This window comes from Mustelus asterias, chromosome 7, assembly GCF_964213995.1.
Source record: "Mustelus asterias chromosome 7, sMusAst1.hap1.1, whole genome shotgun sequence".
In the NCBI taxonomy this organism is placed as follows: Eukaryota; Metazoa; Chordata; class Chondrichthyes; order Carcharhiniformes; family Triakidae; genus Mustelus; species Mustelus asterias.
The window spans coordinates 140404482-140431597 of NC_135807.1; the positions used below are offsets into that span (position 1 = coordinate 140404482).

Genomic DNA, 27116 nt, shown 5'->3' on the forward strand with positions numbered 1-27116 from the left:
TCTTATGTTCTTATGTACTAATATTATCCATAATTAACATAGCTATCCCTTCACCTCTTCCTAGCTTATGGATTTTTCCAAATGTCATGAATTCTTGAATATTCAAGTTCCAGTCTTTGTCATCCTACAGGAGTATCTCTGTAATGGCTATCAGATCATACAGATCTATTTCTATTTGTGCTGTCATAGATAGCTCTTCCATGTGGCGGTTACTGCCCTCTGATTCTCTTTTCACCTGCTCTACTAAGTACTTGTTACTGCCTGTTTTTCATTTGCTCTTCTAAGTGGCGTATAATACCTCAGGGTCCCCTTGCCTGCTCCAATATTTTATCTATGCTGATTAAAGCCCAATATACCTTTTTCTTACAATACCTAGGAAATGAGGTATGACTGCAAATTAATGGAGAAAGGAACAACATCAATAGTTTGTTCTACTCATCACAAATAAAAGAGAAATGAGGAGTGGGGGGTAGGAATAGCTGGACTTGTGCGCAGTTTAAAGACTTTTCGTAAAATAAATGTTTATGCTGGCTTATATGAAGCTACAATAAATCCTACAACCAGCAAATGTCAAATTAAGGAATGGATTTCTTTAAGCAGCCAAACTAAATTACTTTATTTTACCCCACAAAATATTCTTATAAGCCAGGATGTCAACTACACTTACCATTTCCACTGTTATCCACATCAGCAACACATAAGCATCCTTGGTCAAATTCCTCTTGTTCACCCACAACTGTGGACCACCAGTCTCGAGCTTTAAACAAAGACATCTTCCTCCAACCTGAAACTACCAGAGCAGTGAAATTTTCAGACTACAGAGACACAGAAGGTATTCTTTACACTCACAAGAAGGCAACTGACTTTACTATCACAGAGAGAACATATTTGCTTTCTCACTGCCCATATGCAGTAAGTTTTGTATGAAAAAAGTGTGTCTGTCCTCACCCTCAGAATGTGCATTCTAGTAAAATAATTCAGCAACAAGCATGCATGACTTTGAAACTAAACGAAAGGCAGAATTTTACCACCCCTTTGCGGCTTGGGCAGGGCTGTCAAATGCGGCAAGGGTTTAAAAGGCTACTGAATTTGGTGGGACCAGAAAATCCCGCCAGTGGGAGAGACAGTAAAATTCTGCCAAAGGTTTTTTATTCTCACATACTTCTCAGAGAGAGAGGAGCATGTCAGAGAGAGAGGGAGACAGTGCAGCGTGTCAGCGAGAGAGAGAGAGAGAAAGCACGTGCAGGAGTGGGAGCGTGACAGAGAGAGACAGAGAAAATGGGAGCGTGACAGCATGATGGCACAGTAGTTAGCACTGCTGCCTTACAATGCCAGGGACTCGGGGTCAATTCCAGCCTCAGGTGACTGCCTGCGTGGAGCTTGCACATTCTCTTCTGCATGGGTTTCCTCTCACACTCCAAAGATGTGCGGGTTAGGTGGATTGGCCGTGCTAAATTGCCCCTTAGTGTGGAATTAAAGATACAACAGCACCAGAATCAACCTCCATCCGAACAGGTGTCCACATAACTTTGGAGTCATCCAGAATCTGTGTGATTCACCGCGTGGATCAAGTGTTCAATTGGAGCTCTTCATCATATTTCTGGACACTCTCTTCTTCACAATTTTAAATCATTTTTTTCAATGTTGTAAATTCTTTTTGTAGAATACAACTTTTTCTTCTTCTTGAAGAGATCCAGATTCTGCTTCTGAATATTCTTCTTAGAGAAAGCTGGTCTAGTCAACACGCTTTTGCAATGTGACCCATTTTGTCACAATTCTTACATTGATTATCCTTGCTCCAGCACTCACTCACTGAATGGCCCAATTTGGCACATTTGTGACATTCTTGTTGCTGTTTTGACTTCTTATGGACAGGTCCCAACTTGTGAATTTCCATTGCTGCACCAAATTGTGAAGCCTCTTTAGCAGTCAGTTCCACTCAACCCTGGAACACCTAGATAACAAGGACACCTATGTCAGACTCCTATTTATTGACTACAGCTCAGCCTTCAACACTATTATTCCCACTAAACTCATCTCCAAATTCTGTGGCCTGGGCCTCAGCACCTCCCTCTGCGACTGAATCCTGAACTTCCTAACTCACAGACCGCAATCAATAAGGGTAGGCAATAACACCTCCTCCACGATCATCCTCAATACCGTGGCCCACAAGGCTGTGTTCTCAGCCCCTTACTATACTCCTTATACACCTATGACTGTGTGGCCAAATTCCACTCCAATTCGATTTTCAAGTTTGCTGACGACACCACCGTCGTGGGTCGGATCTCAAACAATGATGAGACAGAGTACAGGAATGAGATAGAGAATCTGGTGAACTGGTGCAGCAACAATAATCTCCCCCTCAATGTCAACAAAACGAAGGAGATTGTCATCGACTTCAGGAAGCATAAAGGAGAACATGCCCCTGTCTACATCAATAGGGACGAAGTAGAAAGGGTCGAGAGCTTCAAGTTTTTAGGTGTCCAGATCACCAACAACCTGTCCTGGTCTCCCCATGCCGACACTATAGTTAAGAAAGCCCACCAACGCCTCTACTTTCTCAGAAGGCTAAAGAAATTTGACATGTCAGCTACGACTCTCAACAACTTTTACAGATGCACCATAGAAAGCATTCTTTCTGGTTGTATCACAGCTTGGCATGGCTCCGGCTCTGCCCAAGACCGCAATGAACTACAAAAGGTTGTGAATTTAGCCCAATCCATCACGCAAACTAGCCTCCCATCCATTGACTCTGTCTACATTTCCCGCTGCCTCGGCAAAGCAGCCAGCATAATTAAGGACCCCACACACCCTGGACATTCTCTCTTCCACCTTCTTCCTTTGGGGAAAAAGATGCAAAAGTCTGAGGTCACGTACCAACCGACTCAAGAACAGCTTCTTCCCTGCTGCTGTCAGACTTTTGAATGACTTATCTTGTATTAAGTTGATCTTTCTCTTCACTCGAGCTATGACTGTAACACTACATTCTGCACTCTCTCGTTTCCTTCTCTATGAACGGTATGTTTTGTCTGTATAGCGCGCAAGAAACAATACTTTTCACTGTATGTTAATACATGTGACAATAATAAATCAAATCAAAATCATCGACACTGCGATTTCTACTGCTGTCTTTAAAATCAAATGTTCAGTAGCCTCGCTTTGATGTCCACAAATTAGATTATATCAAAAAGTATATTCTAACGACTCACCGAACTCACAATGTTGTGCCAGCCTTTTCAAGGTTGCCACAAACTGAGCTATGCTTTCGCGTTCCACTTGATTCCCTGGGTAGAACCTGAACCATTCCACAATGATCAGTGGCTTTGGAGAGTAAGACTCTTCAAGGATCTTCGTCAAGTCATCATAAGTTGTAGTTCCTGAGTTTGCTCGATGAACTAAGCTCCAGAGCAAATTAGAAGTTTTACATCCTATTGCACTGAGAAAAACTGGTACGAACAACTCGTCTGCAATTTTATTCGCTTGCACAAAGTACTGAAAACACTCGGCATAGGAAGTCCATGATGTATTTTCTTCATTGAAAGGGCCCATGGATCCTAACTGACCTGTAATTTCTCTTGCAGGCACTAGTGACAATATATTTTTGTTTTTACACGCAGAGTGCTTTAATCCTGTTATTGCTTCTCCCCAGCTTTCTAATATTCAAAATCTGAGGACCAACAATTTTTTTCTACATTCTAGTTAGGATCTTTTCTCAATTAAACAAAATTCCAACTCGAGGGCGGCATGGTAGCACAGTGGTTAGCACTGCTGCTTCACAGCTCCAGGGACCTGATTTCGATTCCCGGCTTAGGTCACTGTCTGTGTGGAGTTCGCACATTCTCCTCGTGTCTGCGTGGGTTTCCTCCGGGTGCTCCGGTTTCCTCCCACAGTCCAAAGATGTGCGGGTTAGGTTGATTGGCCATGCTAAAAATTGCCCCTTAGTGTCCTGAGGTGCGTAGGTTAGAGGGATTAGTGGGTAAATATGTAGGGATATGGGGGTAGGGCCTGGATGGGATTGTGATCGGTGCAGACTCGATGGGCCGAATGGCCTCTTTCTGTACTGTAGGGTTTCTATGATTCTATGTTTCGCTACCAATTTTCTTTCTATAATGTTCTATTGTAGGAGTTATGGGTTTTAACAGAAAAAAAGACGTGGTTTGCACATGTACGTAGACTCAATTAACAACAGCAGCTCTTTCCGGTACAGAGTACAAAACTGAAAGTAAAACAACAGCCTCTGCAAACACCCTAATGACATCACCATCAGATCATGCGATCAGTTCTAAAAGCAACCTTTTTAAATATATAACAGCATGGGAGGGAATGATATATAAAATCAACTTTAGTGGACCGGCCACTCTGTCTGGAAGGCTAAACACATGGTTATTTGTCATGTTGTACATTTATATCCTGTTTGAACTCAATTTATTTTTGTCTTTGCCTGTGTATATTAATCTCTCTGTCAGGAGCGGACTTTCCTGCTCATCAAGACTGCTCCCCCATTTTCTAAGAACATGATTGATCTTGACTTTAAATTCCACTTTTCTACCCATTTTCCACATCCCTCATTTCCCCCACCTGGTCCCGTTTTATTAACTCTCAGACGGCCAACATTCCTGGGAGAAAAAAGGAAATATTTCAAAGTCACTCCAAAGCTCTTCTTGAAACAAGGCAACGTTGACCTTAATAACTGGAAGAAGCTTCCTACCAATTGCTCAGAATGGTGACAAGTTGTCCATCATGCTCTTGAGTCACAACATAAGGCAAAGCAGTGGCAGAGAAGGAAAGAAACGGAAGCAAGTCCTGCACTCAGGAGTCCAAAACCTTGGAGAGGTCCTGCCCCATGTGCCCAAAGATCTCTGGGTTAAAAAAAGTTGGCTTGTTCCACCACTTGAAGATCCATGACAGAAACTCACAACCCTGAAAATACATCATCCTCAAAATCAAGGGTCAGTTGACAATAATGATGACCCACACAATACCAGCAGCCAAATAAAACTTCTGGAATAAATTGCTTTCACCTAATTCAATATATTATGCACTGCGTCTCAGCGAATAGCACTTGTGCCTCTGATCCAGGTTCAACTTCCACTCGAGGACTTGATGGCAAGGAAGCAATCTTCATGATGTGGCCTGCACGTTGGTCTGCAAATCCTTCCAATAGTCCACATTACTTTCCAAGGGAATGTGCGTAAAAACAAAATATATTGTGCATGAATCGGCTGTGTGTCACTTTTCCACCCGTGCCAGGATCAGTCCGGGCCAGCTGGTCAACTCCTGTTCTTTCCACGATCAGCGCGGTACCTGTTGCTCTAACAATTCCGTTCGTGTGTTTAGGGAAAGGCTCCTAAACTCATTAACGCATGTTTACAAAGCATTACAGATAACGCTTCTGATCCTCAGCAAACACGTATCTAAATCAGTGGGTGGGTTAGAAGGGGTAGCTCTGCATCTGACTGATGTTGAACGTGACAAATGCACAGTGGCTGTACTCAAGCCCCTGGGATAAATGCGACAGATCTTCCCCAGGATTTGTGGAATCGGCTTTGCAAACCTCAGGCAGCAGGTCTGCTGGGATGGTTTTGAATTCAAGTGGGGAGCTTTCCCGGTGGATGGGTCGGAGGGTGAATGGAGGAACCTCGCTGACAGCCTGGCTTCACCCAGCTGAGACTCAGCTTAGCCCCTGGACTGAGGGGAGGGAGAGGGGGGAGCTGCTGGAACCTTCTCCCTGAGAATTCATCCCCCAGCGCTGAGGGCGGCTCAGCAGCGGACTCACCTTCACTGGACTCTGGAAACTCAGGCACCGTGCCCGGGTACGGCGGGAGTGGAGATCCCCGGGGTCGCGGCGGCCTACAGTCACTTACTCAACCGCCGCCCGCTCCACCGTTGTCATGGCGCCGCCGGGAGAGACGCTCTGGGACTGCGCATGACCGGAAGTATCTGGCTCCAGCCCGCAGGGCGTGACGGGCATTGTAGTTCCTTGCTGTCCAAATGCCTGGGACACATTTCTCGCATACAGAATATGTTGCAAAATCTCAACAGGTCTGACAGCATCTGTGGGAAGAGAATAGAGCTAACGTTTCAAGTCTGGATAACCCTTCGTCAGAACTGACACAGGCCAAAGATGTGTCAGTTAGGTGGATTGGCCATGGTAAAATGCCCCTCAGTGTCCCAAGATGTATAGAATCCTACGGTGCAAAAGGAGGCCATTCAGCCCATTGAGTCTGCATCAAAAACAATCCCACCCAGGCCCATAACTCCCCACGTATTTACCCTGCCTATCCAACTGATACAATTTAGCATGGCCAATCAATCTAACCTATACTGTGGGAAGAAACCAGAGCACCCAGAGGAAACCCACAGACACAGGGAGAATGTACAAACTCCACACAGACAGTGACCCGAGGCCGGAATTGAACCCAAGTCCCTGGCACTGTGAGACAGCAGAGCTAACCACTGTTTTGCCCAATACAAATATAGGTTAGCTGGATAAATATTTGGTGTTACGGGGTAAGCCTGGTTAAGAGTCGGTGCAGACTTGATGGGCTGAATGGCTTCCTTGTGCACTGTAGGAATTATATGATTCTAATTCAATCTTTTCCATGAATACAGTCTTAACATAAATTGCTAATTTCCATATGTTTAAATGGGGTTTTGAAGCTGACTTCCAAATAGGAGAGGAAATGCGTTTTATTTTAAGGCTTCACATGTTCCAGGATTTGGGGCCCAATCATTATGATCAATAGCAACGTGTTGAGATAACATTTGGAGAAATGATTATTTGTTATATGTTCTAATAGCAGCTTGTTTCTTTTATTTAGTTAAATATAAATCAGGGGTAGGCGATGGCCTAATGGTATTATTGCTAGACTATTAATCCAGAAACCCAGCTAATGTTCTGGGGACCTGGTTTGAATCCCACCACGGCAGATGGTGAAATTTGAATTCAACAAAAAATATCCGGAATTAAGAATCATACTGAGGACCAGAAAACCATTGTTGATTGTCACAAAAACCCATCTGGTTCACTAACGTCCTTTAGGGAAGGAAATCTGCCGTCCTTACCTGGTCTGGCCTACATGTACTCCAGAGCCACAGCAATGTGGTAGACTCTCAACTGCCCTTGGACAACTAGGGATGAACAATAAATGTTGGCCAGCCAGTGACACCCATGTCCCATGAATGAATAAAAAAACAATTACTTTTGAAGCATAAACTTCTTAAAACTAAGCAGAACATAATGAATTTTTAAAAATAGAATCATTTCAGCACAGAAAGAGGCCTTTAGAGTTAGGAAGCAGTTAATAAACTATACAGGATCCCGGGGTCTATCCACAGGAGTATGGACTAGAGAGTACAAACACAAGGAAATTATGACAAACGTGTATAAAACAATAAAGTAAATGGATTGGCCTCAACTGAATACTATGTCCAATTATGAGCACCACACCTTAGAGTACAGAAAAGAGACAGAAGAATGTCTTCAGAGATCAGAAACTTTGTTATGAGGATAGATTGGAAAAGGTATGTTCTCCTTACAGAAGTTTGGGAAAAGATTTGATAAGATGTGTTCAATTTCATGTGGGGTCTGCATAGAATAGATACCTTCCCTTTGGTGGGAGGGTTGAGATCATAAAGAGGCCAATTTAAGGTGAATGGCAAAAGAACAAAATGGGACACGAGGAAAAGCTTCTTTGTGCATCGATTTAGAATGCACTACCTTACATTTTGATGGAGGCTGAAACAATCAAAGGGATTGCAATGACGAGGCACATTGGACCCGAAACTTAACCTGTTTCTCTTTCCACAGATGCTGTCAAACATGTTGAGTTTTTTTCCAGAATTGTCTGTTTTTATTTTTGATTTCTCACATCCAGAGCATTTTGTTTATATCACAATCGAAAGGAAATTGGATTCAAGCTAAAACATGCGTAGGGCTATGGAAAACTCTGGTGTATGGAACCAGCTGCACTGTTGTGGCCTTCCCCAGCTCTGACAAAGAAAAGCCTGGTTCTCGGCTCTGCGCAGGCGCGGAGCGAATGGCGGCGCTTGTGCGCAGGCGCGGAGCGAATGGCGACGCTTGTGCGCAGGCGCGGTTGGCTGGCGGGCGGCGGCGCTTGTGCGCAGGCGCGGTTGGCTGGCGGGCGGCGGCGCTTGTGCGCAGGCGCGGTTGGCTGGCGGGCGGCGGCGCTTGTGCGCAGGCGCGGTTGGCTGGCGGGCGGGCGGTACCGGCGCGGATGGACCGAGTGGCGGTGGTGAAGCTGGGAGCGGCGGCCGGAGCGGGGGTGTGTGTGCTGTTCGGAGGCGCCGTGTTAGCGCAGTACATATTCACCATGAAGAAAAAAGCGGGTCGCAAGACAAAGATCATCGAGATGGTGAGCGAGCGGCGTTTACCCGGGACTGAGGGAGGCGGCGGCGGGGGTCTGCCCCCTCCCGGGGGGATCGGGGGGTCTGCCCCCTCTCGGAGGGGGAGGGGGATGGGGGGGGGATCTGCCCCCTCCCGGGGGGGGATGGGGGGGGGGGATCTGCCCCCTCCCGGGGGGGGATGGGGGGGGGGGATCTGCCCCCTCCCGGGGGGGGATGGGGGGGGGGGATCTGCCCCCTCCCGGGGGGGGATGGGGGGGGGGGATCTGCCCCCTCCCGGGGGGGGATGGGGGGGGGGGATCTGCCCCCTCCCGGGGGGGGATGGGGGGGGGGGATCTGCCCCCTCCCGGGGGGGGATGGGGGGGGGAGATCTGCCCCCTCCCGGGGGGGATGGGGGGGGGGATCTGCCCCCTCCCGGGGGGGGGGGATCTGCCCCCTCCCGGGGGGGATGGGGGGGGGGGATCTGCCCCCTCCCGGGGGGGGGGGGGATCTGCCACCTCCCGGGGGGGATGGGGGTGGGGGGATCTGCCCCCTCCCGGGGGGGATGGGGGTGGGGGGATCTGCCCCCTCCCGGGGGGGATGCGGGGGGGGGATCTGCCCCCTCCCGGGGGGGGGGGGGGATCTGCCCCCTCCCGGGGGGGGGGATCTGCCCCCTCCCGGGGGGGGGGGGGGATCTGCCCCCTCCCGGGGGGGGGGGGGGGGATCTGCCCCCTCCCGGGGGGGGGGGGGGGGATCTGCCCCCTCCCGGGGGGGGGGGGGATCTGCCCCCTCCCGGGGGGGGGGGGGATCTGCCCCCTCCCGGGGGGGGATCTGCCCCCTCCCGGGGGGGATGGGGGGGGGGATCTGCCCCCTCCCGGGGGGGATGGGGGATCTGCCCCCTCCCGGGGGGGGATGGGGGGGGATCTGCCCCCTCCCGGGGGGGATGGGGTGGGGGGATCTGCCCCCTCCCGGGGGGGATGGGGTGGAGGGATCTGCCCCCTCCCGGGGGGGATGGGGGGGGATCTGCCCCCTCCCGGGGGGGATGGGGTGGGGGGATCTGCCCCCTCCCGGGGGGGATGGGGGGGGGGATCTGCCCCCTCCCGGGGGGGATGGGGGTGGGGGATCTGCCCCCTCCCGGGGGGGATGGGGGTGGGGGGATCTGCCCCCTCCCGGGGGGGATGGGGGTCTGCCCCCTCCCGGGGGGGATGGGGGTCTGTCCTGGGGGAGGGGGTACCGGGAGCGCCGCTCTTGCTGCGGGCTCTCCGGCAGCCCCGGAGTCACAAAGGGCTCCTGTGTCGAGGCTGAGCCGCCTCACAATGGCCCGCAGCCGGGGACAGCGGCAGAAAGCGGCCCCTTTTCCGGTACAGGACAGGCCGCAGCAGCCATGAGGCAGGTGAGAACCCCGGGAGCCCGGGGGGAGGGTGTGATCGCACTGGAGATTCACCAGGATGTGGTTAGCACTGCTGCCTCACAGTGACAGGGAGCCGGGTTCAATTCCAGCCTCGGGTCACTGTGGAGTCTGGTGGGTTTCCTCCGAGTGCCCCGGTTTCCTCTCTCAGTCTGAAAGATGTCTAGTGTAGGGGGATTAGCCATGGTAAATGTCTGGGGTTACGGGGATGGGGCTGGGTAAGATACCCTGCCAGAGAGTTAGTACAAACTCGATGGCCTGAATGACCTGTGGGAATTCTATGTTGAGCATTTCAGCTCTGGAGTAGGCTGGCACCCCAGTGGGGAGGGAGCAGGGCAAGATTATCGGGGTGGGTGAGAGTCAGCACCCCAATAGGTGTTGGGGGAGGTCAGGCACCGAGGGAAGACAATCAGGCATGTGAGCTGGTTTGGGGAAAAGGGGGTAAGTGAGGGTCAAACACCGTGCGGACGCACGGTGGCGTGAGCTGAGTCCAAAGATGTGCGGGTTAGGTTGATTGGCCAGGTTAAAAAAATTGCCCCTTAGAGTTCTGAGATGCGTAGGTTAGTGGGATTAGCGGGTAAATATGCGGGGGTAGGGCCTGGGTGGGATTGTGGTCGGTGCAGACTCAATGGGCCGAATGGCCTCCTTCTGCACTGTAGGGTTTCTATGATGATCATGTGGGGACAACTAGTCATGCACCCTGACATTTGGGGACTTGTATGTCACCCCTGGGAGGAGAGAGGGGGGCAGTGCCTCCATACTCCATACTCTTGTGAAAATTTGTCTTCTATATGTTGTGCATGTGTGTTCACAGATATGACAGCAAGTGCTGTGTCATTGATGCCTGTTCCTTAAAACTTGTATAGATATGGTTTCCTTTCCTTCTCATCCAGACTACCCTTACGTCTCTGTCCAGGTCAAAGTAATTGTTTACATTGTTGCCTGCCACTTTTTTTGTATACTCAGCCGGCATTCCAGCTCCTGGTTGAGCACAGAGTGGAGAACCAGCTCTTATTTGGGCTTCTGAAAAATGTCCTGAAGGAGTGTGATTCACATGTGTATGCACTGAATGAACCATGATCAGAAGTGGATTGCCATGAACACTAATATCTACAGCAGTCCTGGGTTTTTTCATGTTGGAGACATGAATGGCATGATTAGGCCCATGAGTGGACATCCTAGTGTCTCCAGTGATACTCAGTGTTGCTGAGCTCTCTACTTGATAATGTTGTCAAGCTCCTTTTCTGTCATTTTCTCAGTGCCAAATTACTATAGATTTCAAAGCACTGGAAAAATCAAGCAAATCCCTGGGAAAGGGACTTGCCTCCAAGCTTTTCCTAAAATTACAACATCATTACACTAGAGCCAACAAAAATGCACATCTGTGGCCTCTGTGCCCCCAGCACAATAGATTGAACATGGGCAGTGTAAGCATGACAAATTCATGACCCATTGCATTCCCATCTACATTTTGTATGTCATATCTGAGGCAGTTCATTTTCAATTTTGAGAGAAAAGCAATCTCCATTGAGTAATTCCTTAAAACGACCCAAGTAACTTACTGGCTTTGGAACTTTAGACTCATTTGTATCTTTAATGAGGGATGTTTTTCTGTTGTACTTTGCCTTTGAGTTATCAGTTTATTTGGGTAGTGTCAACAGCCATTAGTCAACTTTTCAGAGACCTATAGGTTGTAATTTCTCATGCAAGGAGTTCAACTCTAAGTGGTGCAGAATGTAATTTTGATATAAATCGAATAATTGCCCACAAATTCATCTATTTACTTTTTGACCAATGTATTACCACAATTATGGTATTTATCAACACATTTTGGCTCCGCTTGGTTTTTGAAATGAGTTGGGCTGGGCTTCTATTCACTAAGTTTGGATACCACCAACCCTCATGCAGCCAATGGTTTGAGACAGGAATCAGTACCTTGGGTATTACCATGAGGTGTGTCCTGTGAAAACACAATGTTGTGGAATATGTCCCCCAAAATACAACTTGGGAGGGGCACTTGTCCATACCTTCTGAAATATGAAAATGTATCTTAAATTGATGTCTCAATTTTCTTTGTATCTTGTAGTACATTAATTCCAACAATTCCACTTGTCAATTCTCATCTGAAAATGTACATGTTTTAATGAAAAAGAATGATCAATTATGCAAGCTTAGCAAAAAGACAGAAAAATGATATTGTTAATAGTGGAAGCAACTGTCACAGTGTAATAGTGTTGAACTGCAGGTTGTGTAATTTTACTTCTGTAAAACGACTTCAGGAAGTTTGCAATAGCTTTACAGGAAGTCATTTTTAAAACATTTCGCTCTCAGGATTTGGGCATTACTGGCAATGCTGGAATTTGTTGCCCATCTCTAGTTGCCCTTTGAGAAGGTGGCAGTGAACTGCCTTCTTGAACTGCTGTAACCTGTGTGTGAAGGTACTCCCACAATTTTGTTGGGTAGGGAGTTCCAACGACAATGGAGGAATGGTGATAGATGTCCAAGTTAATTGGTGCATGATTTTCTCAGCCTGCGATTGTTCTTGGTTATAGTGGGCGTGGGAGACCAATCAAGCTCATGCATTGAGGAGCCAAACAAATCTATCAACAACTTGTACTTCGAGTAAAAGATCCTAAGGCACTTCACAGGAACATTATTAAACATGTACATCACAAGATCATCACAAATGAGGCAGGTCAACCAGATCATCTGGATTCACCTATCCAAGAAGATTGTGAAGTTTCTCCCATGGCAGCATCCAATCAATTTCTTAAACAATTCCAAGTCTTTCACCTATACCCATTCAGTCTGGAAGTTTAATTTATACATTTATCACTGTGCAGAGGGGAATGTTCTGATATCAGTGCTAAAATGTCCTTTTATTGATTTCCAGTTAGTTGGTCAGTCATTATAGTCAGCACTGCCCATGTCCTGCTTGTTTTCCAGTACAAATACTTAGTTTCAAATAAGTGTCAGTCTTCAAATCCACCTTGCCAATAACGATAATCTATTCTGGATCATTGTCAGTTGCACAATGTAGACAGTATGGTCACGTCACTATGTGTATAGCTCTCCATGCTTCATTTTTATGACCTTTTGCATTCAATATTCTATTGTGTATATTTTAATTCTACTTATTTCTATTTTCTATATTTCTATTTACTTATTCTACTTATTTAGTTTCAATTTGTGGGTAATTGGGTGCCAGCAAAGCTGTGCGGCTGGCTCAAGTCCCACCCCAGAGACAAGAGCTAGATTTCAGTACAGTGTTGGAGTGCTGCATTGTCACATGTGCTGTCTTTCAGGTAAGATGTAAAACCAAGGCCCCATCTATCCTCTCAGGTAAAAGATCTCATGGCACTATGGAAGAAGAGCTGCGAGGTTCTCCCTGTGTTCTGACTGATATTTATTCCTCAATCAGTATCATAACATATCTTATTGCTGTGGGACCTTGTATGTGTCAAGAATTTAACACATCCTGAGGTCATGAAAGGTGCTACCTAACTGAAAGTTTGAGCTGCCCCCCCATCTGACCCATGTCTATTCTCAGGAATGAAATGTTCTCTCTGAGTGTGCTGCACTTCCTAATGATGGATGTGGAGTTGAGAGTGAAATAAGCTGCAGTTTATAATAATTTATATTTTAAAACAGACGAGTTTTAAATTTTATTTTATTGCTGTGTAGATTTTTGAAAGATGACTCATGCTTTTAAATAAGTGATAGATGTGGCTTTTAGAACATGGGTGTTGTAATTTGAGGGCTTTGATCTTTTCTCTTTGTATCACCTGTGTTATCCTGTAGGCCCTGCCCATTGTGACATTGCAAAGCCCATCAGAGGCAAAGAATACTCCATGTGGTTTTGTTTTCCAGAGTCCTAACAGTGAAATACTCCAGAGCAATTTACTGTTTTGTGGGAGTAGCTCACCAAGATATTGGCTATTAATCTTCACCTCGTATGTAGATACTGTCTGCTTAAAAACAAAACCTTTTGTGAATGATACCATGGATTGAATTCCAAACCTTGCTGTTTGAGAATTCTTGTTTAATGGAACTTCTGTTGCATCTTTTCAATCAATAGAGATATATGAAATAGGAGCAAAAGTAGGCCATTCGGTCCCTTGAGCCTACTCCACCATTCAATAAGATCATGGCTGATCTATTTGTGTTTCAAGTTCCACATTCCTCTCTATCCCTGATTTAAATTCCTGCTGAATCAATCCACTTCTGCCTTAAAAATATTCAATGACTCCGCTTCCGCTGCCTTCTGAGGCAAAGTTCCAAAGTCACACAACTCTAGAGGAAAATAATCTCCTCATCTCGGTCTCAAAAGGGTGACCCCTAATTTTGAAACAGTGCACCCTAGTTCTGGACTGGCCCACAAGAGAAAATATCCTCTCCATGTCCACCTTGTCAAAACCATTCAGAATCTCATGCAAGTCACCCTTGATTCTTGTAAATTCCAGTGGAAACAAGCCCAACCTGTCAAACCTATTCTCTTAAGACAACCTGCTCATCCCACATATCATTCAAGTAAACCTCTGAACCACCTGCAATGTATTTACATCCTTCCTTAAATAAAGAGACCAAAACTGCACATTGTATTCGAGATGTAGTCTCAACAATGCCCTGTATATAACTAAAGCATAACATTCTTACTTTCATGTTCAATTCCTCTCAGAATAAAGGATAGAATTCTATTCGCTGTCTTGATTACATGCTTTACTTGCATACTAACTTTTTGTGACTCGTGTGCTAGAACATCCAGACCCCTCCGCACCTTGGAGTTCTGCAGTCATTCTCCGTTTAGATTGTACTCTTTTTTTACTCTTCCTGCCAAAGTGAACAACTTCTCATTTTCCCACATTATTCTCAATCTGCCAGATTTTTGTCCACTCATTCAACCTATATCTGTCTGCAAACTCCTTATGTCTACTTCACAACATACTTTCCTACCTATCTTTGTCATCTGCAAATTTAGCTACCATGCCTTTACTCCCCTCACCTAAATCATTGATGTAAATTATAACATGTTGAAGCCCCAGCATAGACCTCTGTGGGACTCCACCCATCACACCCTGCCAATCCAAAAAAGACTTATTTATGCATACTATTTTCTGCCAGCCAGCCAATCTTATTGATGGCACTATCTTACCTCTTACACCATGAGCTTTTCATTTCCACAATAATCTTTGATGTGGCTCCTTGTCAAACGCCTTCCGGAAATCCAAGTACAGTATGTCTACAAGCTCCCCTTTATCCACAGCACATGTTACTCCTTCAAAGAACTCTAATAAATTAGACATGATTTTCCTTTCAAAACCATGCTGACTCTTCCCAATTACCTTGAGGTTTTTCTAAGTGCCCAGCTATGACTTCTTCAATGATCAATTCAAACACCTTCCCCATGACACATCAAGCTAACTGTCTTATAGTATTCTGTTTTATGCTTTCCTCCTGTATGAAAATAGGGATTACATTTGCTACTTTCCAGTCTGACGGAACATTTCCAGAAACGAGGGAGTTTTGGAAAATTAATGCCAATGCATTTTCGGCTTCATTAGCCATCTCTTATAAGCCCTAGAATGAAATCCATCAAGGCCTGGAGACTTGTCAACCCTCAACTCCATCAGTTTGCTCAGTACTGCTTCCCTAACGATTATAATTTCACTACGTCCCTCTTTCCCTTCCGCCTCTTGATTTACAACTATTACTGGAATGTTTTCTGCATCCTCTATAATGAAGACAAGCAAAATATTTGTTCCTTTCATCTGTCACTTCCAAATTGTCAACTGTTAATTCCCTATTCTCACTCTAGAGGATCAACATTCCCTTTACTTTTTTCAAATACCTGGTAGAAACTCTTGTTATCCATGTTTATGTTTCTAGCTAGCTTCCTGTCATACTCTAATTTCTTTCTCCTGATTAATCTTCATCAATCTCTGCTGTTCTTTATGTTCTGACCAATCATCTTATCTGCCTTTCGTTTTTGCACAGTTAAATGCCTTTCCCTTTAGTTTGCTGCCTTCCCTAATTTCTTTATTTAACCACAGATGATGGTTCCTGCTTTCAGTCTTTTTCTTTAAGGTATTTTTGATTTGATTTATTATTGTCACTGTAAGAAGTCTCACAACAACAAGTTTAAGTCCAACAGGTTTATTTGGTAGCATGAGCTTTCGGAGTGCTGCCCATCATCAGGTGACTCACCTGATGAAGGAGCAACGCTCCGAAAGCTCTTGTTACCAAATAAACCTGTTGGACGTAAACCTGGTGTTGTGAGACTTCTTACTGTGCCTACCCCAGTCCAACGCTGGCATCTCCATATAATTTATTATTGTCACATGTATTAGCATACTGTGAAAAGTATTATTTCTTGCGTGCTATACAGAAATATACATACAGAAGTAGGAATATACTTACTTTGAAATATCCTGTTAAATGTCTGCCACTGCTTCTATATTGGTCTATCCCCTAGCTTAGTGTCCCAGTTCACTTTCAGCTAGCTCAGCTTTCATGTCTACAAAGTTGCCCTTATTTAAGTTCAAAATACTAGTCTTAGACCCACTCTTCTCCCTTTCAAACTGAATGTAAAATTATATTATTGTGGTCACTGCTACCTGGGGTGCCTTTATTCTGAAGTCATTAATTAATACTGTCATATTACACAATACCAAATCTAATATAATCTGTTCTCTGGTTCCAGAACGTGCTGCTCTGAGAAGCTATCTGGAAAGCATTCTATGAACTCCTCATCCAGGCTACCACTGCCAATCTGATTTTTACAGTTTATTGCACACTAAAATCTCCTACAATTATTGCCGACCTTTTATCACAAGCACCCAATAATTCTTCTTGTATATGTGGTCCTACATTGTGGTTCCTGTTAAGGGGCCTGTAGACCACTCCCACTAGTGACTTCTTTTCCTTACTATTCCTCATCTCCATCCAAACCAATTCTACATCTCAATCTCCTGAACCAAGGTCATCACTAACTATTGCACCAATGCCATCCTTGATCAACAGTGCCACCCTCTACCTAGTTTCCTATTCTTTTTGAATATACCCCTCAATATTCAGGACCCTATAATTAGTGATCCTGCAGCCACACCTCTGCAATGGTTATCAGATCATATTTATTTACTTCAGTGTGTGCTATCAATTGGTTTACTTTATGAATGCTATGCACATTCAGATACAGAGCCATTACTAATCTTTGTCTTTTTGTTATGTTTGTAACATTGTCTTGATTCATAGACTTTTTTCTCTGTCCTTTTCCGACATTCTCTGACCTACATTTCCCATATTATTATTTTCCCCTCTTATTTTGTCTGCACTCTTTGATATATCACATCTTTCCAGAATTGTTCCCTTGCCCCACTACTTAATTTGAAATCTCTCTACTTCCCTAGTTATACAATTCACAAGAACAGTTGTCCTAGGATGGGTCAGGCATATACTGTTCCAATGGCATAGCCCCATTTTCCTCAGTACTGGTGTCAAGTCCCCACAAACCGGAAACCACTTCACCCACATCAGTCTTTGAACCACATATTCAACTTTCTAATTTTATGTACGCTATGCCAGTTTGCATGTGACTCGGTAATTTGTCACTGGAAGTTTTAAGCTGGACCTTGAAACATTTATGTTCTCAGTATCTTAAGTACTGATACAAGAGTTTGGAGTTGTATAATAGAGTTAATCAATTACCTTGTGGCATTGACCTAGTTTCTGATTGTAATTAAAATGAGCAGAATCGCCAGAACAGCAAGATGCAATAAAATGTTGAACACAAAATGTTGGAACCTTTTGAAATTTTCCAACCATGAAGAAATAACTTTCTGAAAGAGAGGTGTAGCATAACAAAGCAAACTTTCTTTCAGTTCCATGTAAAGTGCATCTGGTGTTAGACCCTAAGATATAGGGGCAGAATTAGGCAATTCGGCCCATCAAGTCTGCTTCACCATTCAATCATGGCTGATAAGTTTCTCAACTCCATTCTCCCACTTTTTCCCCATTACCTTTGATCCCCATACCAATCGAGAACCTGTTTATCTCTGTCTTAAATATACTCAATGACCTGGCTTCCACAGCCTACTGTGTCAATGAATTCTCTGGATTCACCACCCGCTGGCTGAAAAAATTCCTCCTCATTTGGGTTCTAAAGGGTCGCCTTGATTATACAAGGTGTTTCAGTTTCCTTAAACTCAGCAGCTTTACTTTGTACTGTTTATATCTTGCTAGTTTATGCAACACTTCCATGCTACACACAAACACATGTTTTGTTAGCAAATGATTTGGAATTTGTCTATCCTATTTAGCTCAGTTTTATGCACCCTAAAAGGTTGCAAGTTTTATTCAGGCACAAGCTGATAACTGGAATTCTTGCTGGCCTTTTCACATGTCCTTCTATTTGTGGTATCCTGGCACTGCATTCAAGTTATTTTAGGCTCTGTCTTTATATAAGACCTTTTGATGACCAACAAAAGTTTTCCTATCACTTCTGCAGATTGCAGCAAGGACAACCTGGTAGAAACCTGTGTTCATCTTGCGTTGCAAACCCTCTGCAGGTAAATCATTTGCAGGTAAATGGGTTTTTGCACACAATTGAGAGATTTCTGCAATCTGAGCTCAGGCCTGGAAGGTTTTTTTAAAAGTAGTTTAATTGGTTATCTCTTTGTTAGCTGTTGTATATATGCAAGTACTATGGCTTTGGATGTTTCTGGGCACCGCTGTCGCGACTACAGGACGGAGTCGAAGGTTAATGTGGAGAAACTGTGCTACACGACACACACAGGTATCTACAGAGCAAATGTATTCACCCCGCAGGGTTGTCTATGGTTGTGTGCAGTAGTACTTCAGTAATTTCTAAATACCCATTTTGATGGTTACAAAATCAATTTTCTACAACATTGTATATATTAACTTTTTGTGGGTGACTTCTTGTACTAGGTCCTGGGTAGGAAAAAAACACATAAATACCAAAGCAGCTGAATAGTATAGAGATTACGAAAGATCCCTGTGCTTAACATGGATCAGCTTACTACCCTTGGCTTCCCACCCGAGAGCACTTTTGACGGATAAACAGTTTGCAGATGTAGAGATTTGCTTTCTGGAAATTTCAGCTTGAATAACTTTCTGAAAAAATGCAACAAGTCTCAGACTGTCTCGAGAATTGTATTAACTTGCAGAAACTATTTAACCTGTTGGTTAACTTGTTTAGAAGCAAATCGGTAGTTAGCTTTTTAAGTTGCAACATTTCCTCGGAAAAAGCTACTCTGTGTCATTTTAGGAAAATCCGTAACCCAGCTCTAAAACCCGTGGTCACTGATGAGCTGAGGTGAAGTTTCTTCCATGTATAAAAGCTGCTTTAGAAATATCGACAGAGAGGAATTTATAAATGGCGGCAGTCAAAAACCTGCACTGTTGGAGTGTAGGGTTACAGTGGAAATTGCTGTTGTAATTACCACTGTTACCCAGAAATAGATATAATTTTAGAATGTTTGCAACAAGTATGTTAAACTTCCCTCGAGCCTACAACTTAAAAATAAGTGGTGTCTGGTAGAAATGAAACATTTGAATATAATATCCTACCATGTGTTTTGTGGGCAATATCTCATTTTCTGCAGGTCTGGGGGATTAAGCATTAGCTTGAGGACTGTATGTTATGCTCCAGTTCCATTACAACAGGAAACAGTGTGGATCTGCCAGTGCGTGGAAACAGAGGATTGTTTGGGTGAAGAGATTGTTCGGTACCAGCAGGCAAGGCTGCATTCCGTGTTCCTACCCTCTTTGTTTTTAGGAGCAGGTGGAACCTCTGTACTTTTCCAGCTCTGTCTGTTTTGACTTTCTCCTGGTCCCCATGTTTCCATTGCTCACATGGTCTCATCCTGCCTTTGCCTTTCACATGTCATTTGACTCTCACTGTTTTTTAATTAATGTTTCTATTATTTGACTGAGGCAATTTGTTCAGTGCTTTTGTTTCTACCCCTCTTCTCTCTCTCTTTCTGTTTTTTGTTTGCTTTCTGTTGTGAAGAGCGCAACCCTGAAATATCCACTGTCTATTTTCTCTGAAAAGTTTGACTGACAAACATTTCTATCTTTTTCCTGTTTCCTTTATTATATAGAAGCTTTCTAAAATGTAACTGGGAAGAGTTCCATTAACTTACATGGTTAATGGTGTTTGATTCCAGTTATTTTTATACTTTATGTACCATTGTTAATAATCTAGCCCAGTAGTCGGTATCTAACAACCAGCTGCACTTTTATCCTTAGCTGCTTTTGATTGCAAGACTTGGGAAACTATTAGAGAAACTTCTGAAGGAGAGCAGAAATGTGGTTGCAGGGTGACCGAGACTGGGAACTGAATATCCAGGGGTATCAGACATTTAGGAAGGATAGACAGGTAGAAAAAGGAGGTGGGGTAGCTCTGTTAATAAAGGATAATATCAGGACGGTAGTGAGAGACGACATAGGCTCTAAGGAGCAAAACGTGGAATCATTGTGGGTGGAGATAAGGAATAGTGGGGGGAAAAGACACTGGTGGGCGTGGTCTATAGGCCCCCAAATAATAACTTAGAGGTGGGGAGGGCTATAAACAAGCAAATAATGGATGCGTGCAAAAACGGAACGGCAATAATCATGGGGGATTTTAACCTGCATATTGTTTGGTCGACTCAAATTGGACATGGAGGGCTTGAGGAAGAGTTCTTAGAATGCTGTCGGGATAGTTTCATTGAACAGTATGTTACAGAACCTACGAGAGAGCGAGTTATCTTAGATCTGGTTCTGTGTAATGAGACAGGTAGGATTAAGGATCTTCTTGCGAGGGATCCTCTTGGGTTGAGTGATCATAATATGGTTGAATTTCTGATACAGATGGAGGGTGAGAAAGTAGGGTCCCAAACCACTGTCCTCTGCTTGAACAGAGGGGAGTACGATAGGATGAGGGCGGAATTGGCTAATGTATACTGGGCGAGCAGACTGGTAGGTAGGACAGCTGAGGAACAGTGGAGGATTTTTAAGGAGATTTTTTTAAGTACTCAGCAAAAATATATTCCGGTGATAAAGAAGGACTGTAAGAAAAGGGATAACCAGACATGGATAACGAAGGAAATAAAGGAGAGTATTAAAATAAAAACAGATGCGTACAGAGTGGCCAAAAATAGTGGAGAATTAGTGGATTGGGAAAGCTTTAAAAAACAACAAGGAACGACTAAGAAAGCGATTAAGAAAGGAAAGATAGATTATGAAACTAAACTAGCTCAAAATATAAAAAATGATAGTAAAAGTTTTTAAAAAGGAATAGAGTGGCTAGAGTGAATGTTGGACCCTTGGAAGACGAGAGGGGGGATTTAATAGTGGAAAACGAGGAAATGGCTGAGACTTTAAATAAGTTCTTTGTGTCGGTCTTCACGGTGGAAGACACAAATAGTTTACCGAATATTAGAGATCGAGAGTTGGTGGGAGGTGAGGTCCTTAATACAATTACTGTTACTAAAGAGGTAGTGCTTGGTAGACTAATGGGACTGAAGGTAGACAAGTCCCCGGGCCCGGATGGAATGCATCCCAGGGTACTGAAAGAAATGGCTGAGGTAATAGCGGATGCGTTAGTGGTTATTTATCAAAATTCACTGGACTCTGGGGTAGTGCCGGCTGATTGGAAAACAGCTACTGTTACGCCGCTGTTTAAAAAAGGAAGTAGACAAAAGGCGGGTAACTACAGGCCGGTTAGCTTAACGTCCATAGTTGGGAAGATGCTGGAGGCCATCATGAAAGAGGAAATAGCAGAGCACCTGGATAAGAATGGTTCGATCAAGCAGACGCAGCATGGATTCATGAAGGGAAAGTCGTGTTTGACGAATTTACTGGATTTTTATGAAGATGTGACTAGTGCGGTTGACAGAGGGGAACCGGTGGATGTGGTGTTTTTAGATTTCCAGAAGGCATTCGATAAGGTGCCTCACAAAAGGTTGCTGCAGAAGATTGGGGTACACAGAGTTGGTGATTCGCTATCTAACAGGAAGCAGAGAGTTGGAATAAATGGGTGCTTTTCTGGTTGGCAGTTGGTGTCGATGGTAGTCATGATGTGGAGATGCCGGCGTTGGACTGGGGTAAACACAGTAAGAAGTTTGGAGCTCCGAAAGCTTGTGTGGCGTTTGCTACCAAATAAACCTGTTGGACTTTAACCTGGTGTTGTTAAACTTCTTACTGTGGCAGTTGGTGACCAGTGGCGTGCCGCAGGGATCGGTGTTGGGGCCTCAACTGTTTACCATTTACATAGATGATCTGGAGGAGGGGACTGAGTGTAGGGTATCAAAGTTTGCTGATGACACGAAGATGAGTGGGAAAGCGAATTGCGTGGAGGACGCGGAATATCTGCAGAGAGATTTGGATAGGCTGAGCGAGTGGGCGAGGATCTGGCAGATGGAATATAACGTTGGCAAATGTGAGGTTATCCACTTTGGAAGAAATAATAGTAAATTGGAATATTATTTAAATGGAGAAAAATTACATCATGCTACTGTGCAGAGGGACCTGGGGGTCCTTGTGCATGAATCACAAAAACTCAGTCTGCAGGTGCAGCAGGTGATCAAGAAGGCGAATGGAATGTTGGCCTTTATCGCGAGGGGGATAGAATATAAAAGCAGGGAGGTCTTGCTGCAACTGTACAAGGCACTGGTGAGGCCGCAACCGGAGTACTGTGTGCAGTTTTGGTCCCCTTATTTGCGAAAGGATATATTGGCCTTGGAGGGAGCGCAGAGAAGGTTCACCAGGTTGATACCGGAGATGAGGGGTGTAGCTTATGAGGAGAGATTGAACAGATTGGGTCTGTACTCATTGGAGTTTAGAAGGCTGAGGGGGTGATCTTATAGAGCCATATAAGATAATGAAGGGGCTGGATAGGGTAGAGGTAGAGAGATTCTTTCCACTTAGAAGGGAAACCAGAACTAGAGGGCACAGCCTCAAAATAAGTGGGGGCTGGTTCAGAACAAAGTTGAGGGGGAACTTCTTCTCTCAGAGGGTAGTGAATCTCTGGAATTCTCTGCCCATTGAAATGGTGGAGGCTACCTCGTTGAATATGTTTAAATCACGGGTCGATAGATTTCTGATCGATAAGGGAATTAAGGGATATGGGGAGCAGGCGGGCAAGTGGAACTGATTCGCTTCAGATCAGCCATGATCTTGTTGAATGGCGGGGCAGGCTCGAGGGGCTACATGGCCTACTGCTCCTATTTCTTATGTTCTTATGTAGAGCATCTATCTCCACTTGGAGAGGCAAAGTTTGATCAGGGATAGTCAGCATGGCTTCGTCAGAGGGAGGTCATGCCTAACAAAGTAGATTGAATATTTTTGAGGAGGTGACCAGGTGTGTAGACGAGGGTAGTACAGTCGATGTAGTTTATATGGATTTCAGCAAAACCTTTGATAAGGTCCCACGTGGGAGACTTGTAAAGAAGGTAAATTCACATGGGATACAGGGTAATTTGATAAAGTGGATTCAAAATTGGCTCAGTTGTAGGAGACAGAGGGTGATAACAGAAAACTATGTAAATGACTGGAAGCGAGTGCCCAGTGGCGTACCACAGGGATCTGGGTTAGGTCCCCTATTATTCGTATTTATATAAATGACATTGATGACTATGTGGGGGGTAGGATTAGTAAATTTGCAGATAACGCTAAGATTGGATGGGTGGTTAACAGTGAAGCGGAGTATCTTGGGCTACAAGAAGATATAGACAAAATGGGCAGATAAGTGGCAGGTGGAATTTAACCCTGAAAAGTGTGAGGTGATACACTTTGAAAGGAGTAATTTGACAAGAAAGTATTCAGTAAATGGTAGGACACTAGGAAGTTCTGTGGAACAAATGGACCTTGGTGTGTTTGTCTATAGATCTCCGAAAGCGGAAGGGCATGTTAGTAGGGCGGTGAAAAAGGCATATGGGACACTTGCTTTTATCAATCAAGGCATAGATTACAAAAGCAGGGAGTCATGATGGAGTTGTATAGAACTTTGGTGAGGCCACAGCTGGAGTACTGTGTGCAGTTCTGGTCGCCACAGGATAGGAAGGATGTGATTGAACTGGAGGGGGTGCAGAGGAGATTCACCAGGATGCTGCCTGGGATGGAACATTTAAGTTATGAAGAGAGGTTGCGTAGACTTGGGGTTGTTTTCATTGGAGCAGAGAAGACTGAGGGGCAACCTGATTGAGGTGTACAAGATTATGAGGGACATGGACAGAGTGGATAAGGAGCAGCTGTTTCCCTTAGTTGAAGGGTCAGTCACAACGGGACATAGATTCAAGGTGAGGGGCAGGAGGTTTAGGGGGGATGTGAGGAAAAACTTGTTTACCCAGAGGATGGTGACGGTCTGGAATGCGCTGTCTGGGAGGGTGATAGAGGTGAGTTGCCTCATCCTTTAGAGGATGTTCGAGGGTAAGTCCGCGTCTGGCATGTGGGAGTCTTTTAAGGAACTATTGATAAGGCTGCAGGATAGGCATGTGCCTGTAAAAAGGAAAGATAGGAAAGGTAGGATTCGAGAGCCGTGGATAACCAGGGAAATTGAGGATCTGATTAAAATGAAAAGGGAGGCGTACGTTAAGTCCAGGCAACTGAAAACAGATGGAGCTCTGGAGGAATACAGAGAGAGTAGGAAAGATCTCAAATGGGGAGTTAGAAGGGCAAAAAGAGGGCACGAGATGTTCTTGGCAGGCAGGATTAAGGAGAATCCTAAGGCATTCTATTCATACGTTAGGAACAAAAGAGTTGTCAGGGAGAAAATCGGACCTCTCAGGGACAAAGGAGGGGAATTATGCTTAGAACCCAAGGGAATAGGGGAGATCCTAAATGAATACTTTGCATCGGTATTCACGAAGGAGAGGGGCGTGTTAACCGGGAGTGTCTCGGAGGGAGGTGTTGACCCGTTAGAGAAAATCTCCATTACGAGAGAGGAAGTGTTAGGTTTTTTAGGGGACATTAAAACTGACAAAGCCCCAGGGCCTGATGGCATCTATCCTCGACTGCTCAGGGAGACGAGAGAGGAAATTGCTGGGCCTCTGACGGAAATCTTTGTCGCTTCTTTGGACACGGGTGAGGTCCCTGAGGATTGGAGGATAGCGAATGTGGTCCCGTTGTTTAAGAAGGGTAGCAGGGATAACCCAGGAAATTATAGGCCGGTGAGCTTGACGTCCGTGGTAGGGAAGTTGTTGGAGAGGATTCTTAGAGACAGGATGTATGTGCATTTAGAACGGAACAATCTCATTAGTGACAGACAGCATGGTTTTGTAAGAGGGAGGTCGTGCCTTACAAATTTGGTGGAGTTTTTTGAGGAAGTGACAAAAACGGTTGATGAAGGAAGGGCCGTGGATGTCGTCTATATGGATTTCAGTAAGGCATTTGACAAAGTCCCACATGGCAGGTTGGTTAAGAAGGTTAAGGCTCATGGGATACAAGGAGAAGTGGCTCGATGGGTGGAGAACTGGCTTGGCCATAGGAGACAGAGGGTAGTGGTCGAAGGGTCTTTTTCCGGCTGGAGGTCTGTGACCAGTGGTGTTCCGCAGGGCTCTGTACTGGGACCTCTGCTATTTGTGATATATATAAATGATTTGGAAGAAGGTGTAACTGGTGTAATCAGCAAGTTTGCGGATGACACAAAGATGGCTGGAATTGCGGATAGCGAAGAGCATTGTCGGGCAATACAGCAGGATATAGATAGGCTGGAAAATTGGGCGGAGAGGTGGCAGATGGAATTTAATCCGGATAAATGCGAAGTGATGCATTTTGGAAGAAATAATGTAGGGAGGAGTTATGCAATAAATGGCAGAGTCATCAGGAGTATAGAAACACAGAGGGACCTAGGTGTGCAAGTCCACAAATCCTTGAAGGTGGCAACACAGGTGGAGAAGGTGGTGAAGAAGGCATATGGTATGCTTGCCTTTATAGGACGGGGTATAGAGTATAAAAGCTGGAGTCTGATGATGCAGCTGTATAGAACGCTGGTTAGGCCGCATTTGGAGTACTGCGTCCAGTTCTGGTCGCCGCACTACCAGAAGGACGTGGAGGCATTGGAGAGAGTGCAGAGAAGGTTTACCAGGATGTTGCCTGGTATGGAGGGTCTTAGCTATGAGGAGAGATTGGGTAGACTGGGGTTGTTCTCCTTGGAAAGACGGAGAATGAGGGGAGATCTAATAGAGGTATACAAGATTATGAAGGGTATAGATAGGGTGAACAGTGGGAAGCTTTTTCCCAGGTCGGAGGTGACGATCACGAGGGGTCACGGGCTCAAGGTGAGAGGGGCGAAGTATAACTCAGACATCAGAGGGACGTTTTTTACACAGAGGGTGGTGGGGGCCTGGAATGCGCTGCCAAGTAGGGTGGTGGAGGCAGGCACGCTGACATCGTTTAAGACTTACCTGGATAGTCACATGAGCAGCCTGGGAATGGAGGGATACAAACGATTGGTCTAGTTGGACCAAGGAGCGGCACAGGCTTGGAGGGCCGAAGGGCCTGTTTCCTGTGCTGTACTGTTCTTTGTTCTTTAAAAAGTATCTGGATGACTGTTGGCACATAACATTCAGGGCTATGGGCCAAGTGCTGGCCGATGGGATTAGGTGGGAGTTCAGGTGTTTCTAATGTGCCAGTGCAGATGTGATGGGCCCAAGGGCCTCTTCTGCACTGTATGATTCTATGGGCCACTGCCTTTGAATTGCTTTGTAATACAACATGCAGACTGAGGCATCGTATACAATAGATGGAAAGAGTGATGGTTCAAAACAGCAGTAAGACAAATGAGCAAATTGAGGCTTTTTAGATGTTGATTGAGAGAGTGGTGTCAGCAAGGACAGAGAGGGAACTTGCTGTTTTCAAATAGTGCAGCGGTAACATATTGGACAGCCTGAAGGAGCCCCAGTTTATCATCTCATAAGAAAGGTGCCATTTCAACAATGTAAAGCTCTTTCAATGCAACATTGAAGTGTCAGCCTAGATTTTGTGCTTAAAATACATACATACAAATTAGGAGCAGGAGTAGGCCATTTGGCCCATTGATCCTGCTCCGCTATTCAATAAGAACAAAGAAAATTACAGCACAGGAACAGGCCCTTCGGCCCTCCAAGCCTGCACCGACCATGCTGCCTGACTTAAGTAAAACCCCTACGCTTCCAGGGACCATATCCCTCTATTCCCATCTCATTCATATACTTGTCAAGACGCCCTTTAAAAGTCACTATCGTACCCGCTTCCACTACCTCCCCCGGCAACGAGTTCCAGGCACCCACCACTCTCTGTGTAAAAAATCTGCCTCGTACATCTCTTTTAAAACTTGCCCCTCATAATCTTGTAGACTTCTATCAGGTCTCCCCTCAACCTCCGT

General features: G+C 45.1%; 2 protein-coding genes across 9 annotated transcripts in view; one reads left to right on the plus strand and one right to left on the minus strand.

The window, feature by feature from the left end:
- bbs9 (Bardet-Biedl syndrome 9) overlaps window positions 1-5908 on the minus strand; it is a 384043-nt gene extending 378135 nt beyond the window's left edge. For all 3 annotated transcript variants that reach the window (XM_078217175.1, XM_078217174.1, XM_078217173.1), the window contains exons 1-2: window positions 5777-5908; window positions 668-790 (exon numbers count right to left, since the gene is read on the minus strand). In XM_078217175.1, coding sequence (XP_078073301.1) covers window positions 668-773 — 106 coding nt within the window. In that variant the 5' untranslated portion in view covers window positions 774-790; window positions 5777-5908. The remainder of the gene's footprint in view (window positions 1-667; window positions 791-5776) is intronic.
- Window positions 5909-8125: 2217 nt separating this feature from the next.
- Window positions 8126-27116, plus strand: part of nt5c3a (5'-nucleotidase, cytosolic IIIA) — a 35232-nt gene continuing 16241 nt past the window's right edge. Inside the window, exons 1-2 of one of the 6 annotated variants that reach the window (XM_078216937.1) lie at window positions 18249-18330; window positions 18430-18542. In XM_078216937.1, coding sequence (XP_078073063.1) covers window positions 18441-18542 — 102 coding nt within the window. In that variant the 5' untranslated portion in view covers window positions 18249-18330; window positions 18430-18440. Of the gene's footprint in view, window positions 8376-9639; window positions 9737-18248; window positions 18331-18387; window positions 18543-27116 lie in introns of those variants that run through there. The other 5 variants (XM_078216938.1, XM_078216936.1, XM_078216941.1 and 2 more) reach the window with 5 other exon arrangements.